This window comes from Charadrius vociferus, unplaced genomic scaffold (genome assembly GCF_000708025.1).
Source record: "Charadrius vociferus isolate BGI_N301 unplaced genomic scaffold, ASM70802v2 scaffold161, whole genome shotgun sequence".
Classification (NCBI taxonomy): domain Eukaryota; kingdom Metazoa; phylum Chordata; class Aves; order Charadriiformes; family Charadriidae; genus Charadrius; species Charadrius vociferus.
In genome coordinates this window covers 3958958-3969802 of record NW_009646928.1, presented here as the reverse complement: position 1 = coordinate 3969802, position 10845 = coordinate 3958958, and the positions used below count along the sequence as shown (strand labels likewise).

Below are 10845 nucleotides of genomic sequence, written 5' to 3'. Positions count from 1 at the left end.
AAGGGCAGGCAACAGCAAGGACATCATACCAAATTTCACAGGTGATAGGCATGAACCATGAGCAATGAATGATGTAAAATGTGCACTGGGATTGTATTTGTTAGAGAAGATGCTTATAGAAGTCCTGAGTTGCACATAAGATCAACAAACTGCCAGCTGGCATAAATGCCATAAAGCAGTAGAGTAAATCTACACTGTGGCATAACAACTTCTTATTGCACAATAGTTCCACAACAATATCGAGACTTGACATCGCATTGCTATTAAGTAACTCAACATTCTATAATACAAAGTACCAAATTCAATTGAAATGCTGAAAAACAGTTTAAAAAATGAGGAAAAATATATAATAGATCTATTAAAAAATTAACCGACTGTAAACCAACAAGTGTGTTATCAATACATACAGATTTGCATCAGCCCAGTATAGCTGCTGTTCTTCATAGTCCAGGGTGAGCCCATTTGGCCATACCAAATTGGTGCTCACAATAGGTATTCTGAAGTTTCCTCCAAGTGTAGCTCGTTCTATCTTTGCATTTGAACTCCAGTCAGTCCAATACATATACCTGTCAATAAAGTTACTACAAAGTTATATTTTCAACAAATAAAGTTCACAAAGCTCTTATCTACTCCAGGTTATTTCCACCCTGGTGTCCCTCACTGTGCAGTGCACAACTAGTGGAAAAGCAATTTTTCCTCTATTTTGGCCCACATTGACATGAGAATCTTCTTTTAGCAGGGATCACTGGGGTCCACTGGAGTGAACTTCAAAAAAGCTTTTCCAGCTCCTATAAGAATCCAGTAAAGTCAATTAATCTCTTTCTCTTTCTTCATTTGAAATACAGTATAATTAATAATGAAATTAGAAATACAGTATGACACTGTAATGCCCCCAGCCTCTCAGGGAATGTTTTAATACTGAAAGAAGAATTCTTCTGAGGCACTCAAGAAGTACAACAGAAAAGGGGAAAGATCATACAGGACTCTAAATAGAGAGATCTGTTGGCAGTGCCACCTGATTATTGTGATACGACATTCTTGAAGAAATCTTGGTGAAACAAATACCCTTTTTCCTGCCTTACACAGCAAGTGGTGGATGGTTAGTTGCTTGACAAACACCTGCTTTGAACATTGTTCTCATTTACCCCCAGTACCTGGCTCTCATCCTCACTAAGTGGAGCCTCATGCACTACACATTCATAAATGTTCCAAAAATCTCAGAAGAAAATTCACATCTCTGAGGCTGAGATCAGCTTAGAAAACTTAATCCTAAAGAGTTAGATCTAGGATGGTTATGCACAGCTCGAGGTTAGGGCTCAGAACAGGAAGTATCTGGCAGTCTTTGTTGAAGTCTAAATTGTAGTTTCACCTTCAGTCAAAATAAAGCATACAAAGTGCAACACATACCCTCTGCAGGGATCTAATACAATGGCTCTTGGTCGTGGAACCCGGGCAATCACTGTGCGGTTAGATCCATCCACAGCCATCGAGCTGATAGTCTGATTGAGGTAGTCACTGTAGTAAACTCTGTTGTTGATCCAGTCAAAGGCTATGCCATCTGGAGTCCCCAGGTCTTAGACACATGCAAACAATACACAAGTTCAGTACAGTTTCCTGAGATACTGCAATACTCTTTGCCTATTCTAATGTGGCAATGCCAAAGATCTCTTTGAAATGCCATTGGTATCAATGTAAATTTGTCCATTTAAAAATCTGAAGAACTAATACCTTAGGACTCAGGCAGTCCTGTGTAAGCAGTAGGGTTACAAAGATCTTTTCCTCACACAGACCTAAGTTCTGGTTGCTGTTCTCCAAGTACAAGGAATCATCCCTCACTCCAAAATATTAATTTACTATACATAATTTTAATTTATTACATATAATTTTTTATATATCATAATATTTAACCAGTATTATATTTCCATTTCATTGTGATCAAGGTGAAATCTCAGAAGAGGAAAAAACCAAGAAGAGTCAAAAGGACCATTTCATCAGATACCTTAACTAAACAGCCTACCTTGTCCATTAGCATAAAAATATTAACTACTGCTTGCTGCTGCAGTCCATTTTTTCAATATCCAATTACTTGGATCACATTGCAGTGCACTTACCAGATGCAACTACTGTTGGAGAGCCAACTCCTGAATAAATACTAACATAACTGATTCTTCCTGTCCCTGAAGGATAACTTTGTGTAAAATATATTCGGTTGTTTATGCTGTCAAAATCCAGGGCCACTGCAGTTCTTAACACATTGACTGTGCGGAAGGGAGGACTGTGATTTTCAGGATCGAGGTGGATACTTCTGAGAGCATTCTCAAGAGCAAAAATCAGGTAGTCATCAGTTGAAATGGAACATCTCTTGCCATCACTGCCTAGTGTTCCAAAGGCACAACCACATTTGGGTGTCTGCATGTCAGGCAGGGCAAAACACAGATGAGAACAGCCTCCATTGTTGTCCAAACAAGGATTGTTGTTGACATCAAGGGGTGAACGTGACTGGAAATTACTATTGTAAATGGTAACATCTCTTAGCCAGTTAATGTTGTCTCGTATTACTGTTGGTTGATCAGTATTGCCTGGCTCCTTGCTGGCTTGGAAGACTTTTTTCAGGTTCCGATCCACCCAGATCATAGAATTTCCAAAGACAGTGATACCATATGGAGTTGGATAGCGACTGCCATAGCGTACTATTTCAACATCACCACCATCAGGCTGAATTCTTGCGATCATATCTAAGGAATCATCCACCCAGTAAATGTAGCCATTGCTGTGATCTATGGCCAACCCACGAGGTGTGACAATGCCCTCAGACACAAGAACTGTTCTGTTGGTGCAGTCAAGAAATGCACGTTCAATCTTCGGGTTTTGCCCATAATCTGCCCAGAATAGATATCTGTTTTTTGGGTCGACTACTATATGCCTTGGCATGTCTATGGTAGTTTTAAGCAGAACACGGCGATAAGTTGTGTTTAAACGCAAAACTTCTATAAAAGTCTCTGTCAGGAATGCATTTGTAAAATAAAGATTTCCTTATTTAAAGAAGAAAAAAAAAAAAGCAGAAAAACAAAACAGGAAGTTAATATATAGCATCAACAGCTGAGTAACATGAGCTGATAAAATACTAAACCACAAAATGAATATCCACAAACATCTTAGTAGTTGGAAGCATAAGGTATTTGCCAACACTTTGAGGAATTAGAAAGATGACACCCAAACTGACAATGAATTTCTAAATCCTCATTGTTTGCCACGGAAAAAATCAGTGGTATAAGATCAAAAGTGCATTAACTACAGTTGTTCATTAGGTGTACTTTTTTTTTTTTTTTTTTTTTTTAATCTAAACCTTTGGCTTGCCCTTCCATACTCTTATCCCTTTACCTTTTACAACACACAACTATGAAAACCATGTTATGGCACAGCACTGTATACAGTAACTAAATCAAGTGTATACAGCAGATGATTATTCTAAACTCATCCCAACAAGCCTATCAATCAACAGAAGAACCTTTGCAAAACATATATATAATATGTATACATATAAAATAAAGGTATTTATGGTAATGGTCAGCTGCTTAGAGTTGATTAACACTTTCTGAAGAGTTAATATTTGAATTAATCTCTAATACGTTCAAAGTATTTCTTCTGCTTTCTTTACTTTTCATTATAATTTATAGGATTTGTACACAGCAATATGATGGTAGATGAAGAGTCCTTCTTTCTTACTAACCATGTCATCAGACAATTTTTGTGCACTCTTCTCTGGTACATGTTTTTCATCATGGTAGTAAAGCATAGTAGTACACTGGATAACAGCTACTTATGAATGCACAGACAGACACCTCAGACCAATATGAAAGCTTCATGACAGAAAAGGTTCTATACATCTGCTCTGATAAACTTTCATTTTTGCACATATATATAAAAATAAGAGCCATTCATTACTTTTCCTTTTTTTAAAATCAGTCCATGGACACATAAGTTCGAATCATAGGACTTCCATTCAACATAGTTCCTTTAGGATCCATCTATGTGAGTCTAAAAATTTTACAATCTGTAAAGAATAACATTTTCCTAAATTCAGCTATACTTACCTGCTACCCAGTCAATTGCAATGCCACGGATCCCATTTCGTCCTATTCCATTTGTAACAACATTTCTAAAATAAGAACCATCAGGTTTAATTTTACGTATTGCATTCTGAGAAGAAATTGTGCTGCTGAAGTCACACCAGTAAATGAAACCAGAAGGCATGTGAACATCCACGTGAAGCGCATTTCGTCCTGAAATATTTGGGAAAGTAATAATTAATTATCTTGGATATAAAGTAACTTATTTAAGACATGTGCTATGCCAGCAAGAAATGTCAAAATATTAGGCATTATAACATTTTTTTTCCACTATAGTATCCACATACCTCTTCCTGCCAGTGGTACCATGGCTTCAGAGTGGTCAGATGTCTCTAGACTAAATCCTTTAATTGCAGAAAGCATAGAAACAATTACAAATGAACTGTATGGGGAACAGGTTCTGTTATCAGGATTTAGTTGAAAGCCAGTAGCACAGGCGCAGGAGAATAATCCACCAGGTACAGGCAGGCAAAGCTGCTGGCAAACTCCAATATTATTACTGCAGCCATTTGAGGAACCAGCGGAATCTGTGAAAGACACATGGCAAGACATAAAAATCTGAACTGTATCATCACAAATTCCACAGACATATAACCAAATTCATATACTTGCACAGAATTAACAACCATCTGACAAAAATAAAGATCTTCAACATTGTACATTTTAGCACATAAGCATTAGCAACGATTTGCTGGTTTCTTGCCATCTAAGGTTATTGGAGCCAAGAATCAGATAAAATGGATATATGAATTTGAAGCCAAAGTAACAAAATTTGTTATTTAGTCAATATTACAGTGATTATATTTTAGTAAAACTACATGTGCCAATAGATGCCTTAACTGGATGGTGGAACATCTCTTTACCAAAACCAGGTGAAATGCTTCTGACCCTTTTCCTGAAAGTCTAATCAAACTATTTCCTTTGAAAGAGCATGCATTCTGCCTCTGACAGAAGTCTGAATTTTCACAAGTTGGATATCCTGAAATACCTCTTTAGCAAATACTCACTGTCTCTGTAGTACACACGTAGGCACTTCAGTCTTGGCACATTATCTCTCAGTACTACTTTGTTTGCTCCAGTTGACTTGTCAACTCGTTCAATAACTTCATAATCTCGATCGGTATAGTACAGAAAGGTATCATACACAGCGATTCCCCATGGATGAGAAAGATGAACCACCAGAGTCACACGATTTGTACCATCCACATTGCCTTTCTCTATCTAAGAAATCAGTTTAAAGCTTAATATTACATTCTTATAATAAAAGATTAATGTTACAATAAAAAATTAAAATGCAACAAATGCTACTAAAATCTCTTCATGCATGAGATCTTTATGTACGCAGTAGGAAGAAGAGGGTCAGCATGATGTCAATAATGATTTCTGGGTTTTCATTCAAATTCCTCATATATTTCTAATGGTAACTAGGAAAACAGTTATTCAGATTTTGCTTGGTCCTGCAACTCCCAGTTGTATGAGTAAACTAAAGTAACTGAATTACTCATGTGAGCCACAGGCAGATATAGATGAACATCTAAAAAAGCAATTATTAAAATAATTATCCTACCACTCCTGTGCTTGTGACAGCCCAGTACAACTTTTGTTCCTTAATGTCAATGGTAATGAACTCTACATGGTCAAGGTTGCCAGTGAATAGGGTTTGTATGCCTGTTCCATCCATGTTTGCACTGGCAATCTTTGCTGGGACTCCACTGTCAGTTCCCTGGTCTGTCCAGTACAGCTTCCTGTAACACACATTATCACATCTGTTAGCAAAGCTGATAACAGAGCTCAATGGACTGGAGTCACTTGAGCATATGCTTAAATCCCCATCCTTTGTCAGCCAATTACTTCAGCATAGGCTGAGCAGAGATCACTTTGAACCAGAGCACAATGAAAAAGAGAACTTGTTTGAAAAAAAGAGAAAAATCCTTGTTCTCTTTTTCAAGAGAACAATGCCTGTTAAATCATTTTTAGTAATCCATAACCTCCCCTGTATCATCCCACAATACCATCAGCAGGTAAACTCAGTAAAGTATTAGGACTATAACAAGAAAGCAGGAGAATATTAATTCTGTTTCACAGATGGCTGCAAGGTTTCAGAAGTAAGTTTGGTTCCAATTCAGAATTAAAAATATTATATGAATTATCTGGCTCTGGCGAATATTTGCACCACCCTGGCCTCCGTTTTTGAAGAACACCTGGGGCACATGGCAGCCAGACTCCCAACGAGGGACAAAAAGTTAGGCATGAATTCATCTGAAACCCTGACAAGTCACCAGAACTGTCTCATTATGAATATGGTCCTATGGAACACTGAGATTTTTTTATTATTATTAAAAAAAAAAAAAAAAAGGACCATGTTGCAACTTTGAGTACTCCATTGGAAAAGAAGCCAATTACAGCTCTTCTGGGGAGAAAGCAGTAAAATTGTATTTAGTGCTATGCTGTTCAACATGTGACATTCTTCCCATGTAGTGTGTCTTTCTACTATAGATAGGCCTCAAGACAGACATCTCAAGGTATTACAAAGAAAGACTTTAGAGCTCTCTTTATTCTGGGTTCCCATTTTTCAGAGATTTTTTTCACAATCATAATATTCTGACATCCTTTTTAATTTAAAAGTTCTACCATATAAGTATATGGCAAATTAGGAGAATGAACATCTATGCAACAATTTATGAAGCCAGGCAATTATTTTCTAGGACTTAAAAAGAGGACTTAAAAATTCTGCACAAATATGAAAAAAAGAAAACCATGTCAAATCCAGGATGGAAGCTGAAGACCCTAAAAATTAAGAAAAACATGGAGAATATACTCGTGCAAAGACAACAGCAATTTTGGAAATTTACCCTCTTGCTGGATCAACTGTCAAACCAATCGGCGTGCCAGCTCCCACGGAGGTGCCATCATTGGTAATCAGTGTTTTCCTGTACATCATGTCACCGTGCAGCTTCAGGACCTACACAAACACTGAACTCATCAGAGTATGTAATATAGAACTTACGATAGATTTTTCCAATTAAAGGAAGGAAGTCTAAATCCAAGGGAGTTGAAATTGCAGAAGACTCTCTCAAACAACACAAAGAAAAAGCACATTGTTCTGTACTCTAACACGCACCCCTTGAACCTGCCTAAGTTAACAAATAAGCATCCTAGGTATAAAAATCAAAATCTTTCAGCTTCTATAATATCTTGAAGGCATTACAGGCTGCACAGGTTGATGAAATGTTGATTTAGAAAGTATTCAATTTTATTTGTTTAAATTAGCTGCCTTTTAATTTAATAGTATGCGTTTATATTTTGGGATAAGAGCATTATTTACTGGGCTTATTCACAGTCATTACTGCATTATTGTTTATCCTCTTTACACTAAATCACATTTTTATCCTTCACATACCATCAGACTGCTAGTCTCCAGAAAGCTACATAATATGATATGAAAGCATTTGGGAGTGGATCTTAACAGCGTTTGAGGGCAATGGTCCTTTACTATTAGAGGCACTGATTTGAAGTGAGAATAGTAATAATACCAGTAACTCTAGTGATCAGAAAGATTGTGTGTCAAACACCAGAAGCCTAATGACTTGAAGGGGGAAGAAGAAAAAAGAAAAAAAAAAAAAAGAAAGAAGAGATCTATGCACAAAATAAAGTTCCGAGAATATACTGCTTTCAATCTTTTTGACTATGCTCAAATTTAGGTTTTATCTCTTCAAGTTTGTAAAATTTTTTTCTACAGACTGTTTGCATTTTAAAGTGAATCTAATTTCAGTTTTTCACTAAAAAAAATATTCCTAATTTCAGCCTGTATACATAGCAGTGAAAAATATAGGCTCTTACTTTCCAATTGTCCCTCTTAAATAATTACCTCAATTGACTGCGTCCCTGGGTTACTGTAATACAGGTTTGCAGATATCCAGTCCAATGCTAGACCAATAGGAGCACCAATAACAGCTGCGGGAGCAAAAACTGTCCTGTTGGCTCCATCTGACCTCACTCTGTGAATTTCACCCTTGGAAAAAAAGATAACAAAAGTGAAAAAATGTCAGGAGCAGAAAACACTGTTCTATTCCAACTAAATAAGCACTTACTTTATATCACAATCTTTTCTTAGCAAAATGAAAATCCAGTAGAGAGAAATGTATTTGTATATGCTCAATGCATAAACATGGTAAAAATACTATTGTAAATCATTATTATCCAGTGTGAAGAGGCATTACTGTTCACCAACCACCAACTGATTGACAGAAATAAAATGACGTATACATTTAAGCTATATACAGACCCACTTCTTGTATTGTATTTGTAACTTGTAACTTGTATTTCATTATCAAAAGATTTTTACCCGGATACCTCAGTTAACCATCTTGAATATACCTGAAATCTAGTAAAGGAAAATAGTGTTTTCTCCATGCATAAATATTTAAGAACCAAATTTTTAATAAGCTGTAATAGCAAGAATCAAGACTAAGGTTATCCTTACAGGTTTCTTCATAAGGGTAATCCTTGAAGTGATAACTTATGACTTGCAGATTCTGTAGTATTAGCTACAGTGTGTGATGGTAAAGCATGATATAAACAAGCACTGAACAGAGAGACAAGCCAGATAAAGGTCTGAAGTGGTTACTCTAGCTGCCTTCCTGAGCTTTCTTCAGGTTATGTCGGTTTTACAAGGGTTCTGCAGAAGTCCTGAGTATTAACATGTGAATCTTTCACAGCTAGTATTAACGCACAATTGAAATACCAGCAGCTATCGCACATTATTAAGCCTTTTGGAGAAGAGGTCAGTAGGGTTAGGGGAGCTGTGAGCAAGTGTTGAAATCTGTTTCTCTCTCCTCACTAATTACTTCCTCCTCCACTGATGCAGACATGCTGCGCCTGTCCTGGGATGATCTGACTCTGTGGTGCAGGCTCATCAACAAGGCAGCACTGGGACTCACCACCCCAGTTCTTCACTGAGGCAACACATGCAGTACGTCTGTTCTGCTGGAAAGACAAAGGGGCACTGCCAAGTCGAAGGGACAGGACACACAGGGCACCATTAGAGCCTAAACTTTGCATCACTTGAAGACAGAAGCAGTGCAGCTAACACCAGCCCAGTTCAGGAAGGGAGGAGGTAGAGGCAGAGACAGAGCAGACCCAGGCAGTAAAAAATGGAGAACAGGTTGCAGTTGCCATCTCAGAGCAGAAACAAGGTAGGATCAACTTTAGGAAAGGCACCCAGGGATCATTTGGTCCATGCATATTCTTAATTGCCTTGTTACCATGGTATCAGTATACTGTCTAAATATCTCATTGCAGAATTGAAAATGGTGCTTCAGAGAGGAATCAACATACCAGGTGGCAAAAATCTGAACAAGAACTCCAGGCCAAATTCACTGCTGGCTTAAATAGGTAGAATTTCTCAAACACCTGAGGGCACTACTTGCTGAATCCTAACAATGTAATGCTCTTTGCAGATTAACCTGTCCTTGAATCCCCAGGCCTACAGAAAGAAAGCAGGCAAGTAGGATAACTTTTGGTACTGTATAAACCCTACTTTGAAAACACGATGGACATTGCATATTTATAAGAGTGGCTAGTATGATAGGCCCTTCAAAGACAGTTAGGAATTATTCTGCCTATTATTGACATTAACAATTAATAATCTATGGAACATGACAGCTAAAGAAAAAATACTTTGAAAGTGTTTTTCAAGTAGAATAGGGAGGACTTTGATATTTACCTCTGTTTCCTGAGTTTGTTTCAGACAGGGTGAACAAGTTGATGGATGTTCACTTGAGCTCTAACTGCAGCTTCAACTGTTGCCAACACTGGCAGTGAAATCACAGCTACAAACTATGCAAGTGTAGACAAACCCCAGGAAAACCCAAATGTGCAAAGGATGGAGGCAAAACAGGGTGTTAAGGAAGAGGCCTTGTGATAATGGACAAGCACTACAATTAAGAAAGCAGGTAAATATGCTTCTGTCATTAAAAACTAGAGAAATATCTTTTTTCAGAGAGCGAGCCATGACTGGTACAGGTGTCTCAGCTCTGTTGGGGAGCAACAGCAGCCTGAGGCCTGCAGGTCACGGGTACAGATAGGGGGCACAGCCCACAGTCATGCGTTTATCAGGCTGGAGCTCAAGACAGAACTGAAATACAGCACTTACCCACACTCAGCCTGCAGAGGCACCTGGCATTTCACTTGCCAGCTCTGTTAATGGGTATATCAGCCCATGACCTCCTACAGAACTGTTCAACCTCTTGTAAATGTCAGCTGTATCTGCTGGCTGAGATCTGTCAAGAACATTTTTTCAGACTGCACGGAGGATCAAACAGATTCCTGAGTTCTTATCTAGTTCCTTGGGCAAAGGTTTGCTTAAATAGGTCTATTTAAATACTTCGTGGGAACTAAACGTTCCAATTTTAAAAGTATAAATAATTAAACAAATCATAATTCCTTTATAAGTGACACAGAAAAGGCTCTAAAATTAGTGATTTTTAAACTTATTTTTACTTCAAACCTGCAAAATGTAAGGGAAATGGGTTGGGAAAAAACAAACCCATAAATCTTGTGTGGATGAAAGGTAACAAGTTAGTGTGAATTGTTTCTGTAAAACATAACTACAGAAATCTCCTTATCTACCATTATACTTCTACAGGACCTAGACACTGCCTTCCTTAAAAAGAGAACTACTTTTAATTTTCCAAGAATGAACACTTACTGCTGA

At 37.6% G+C, this 10845-nt stretch overlaps 1 protein-coding gene across 1 annotated transcript in view; it reads right to left on the bottom strand.

The window, feature by feature from the left end:
- The window catches only part of LRP2 (low density lipoprotein receptor-related protein 2), a 131118-nt gene that overhangs the window by 48508 nt on the left and 71765 nt on the right, over positions 1-10845 (bottom strand). Inside the window, exons 33-41 of the mRNA XM_009894577.1 lie at positions 7999-8142; positions 6983-7092; positions 5698-5875; positions 5138-5351; positions 4418-4657; positions 4095-4283; positions 2112-3032; positions 1408-1573; positions 408-566 (exon numbers count right to left, since the gene is read on the bottom strand). Coding sequence (XP_009892879.1) covers positions 408-566; positions 1408-1573; positions 2112-3032; positions 4095-4283; positions 4418-4657; positions 5138-5351; positions 5698-5875; positions 6983-7092; positions 7999-8142 — 2321 coding nt within the window. The remainder of the gene's footprint in view (positions 1-407; positions 567-1407; positions 1574-2111; positions 3033-4094; positions 4284-4417; positions 4658-5137; positions 5352-5697; positions 5876-6982; positions 7093-7998; positions 8143-10845) is intronic.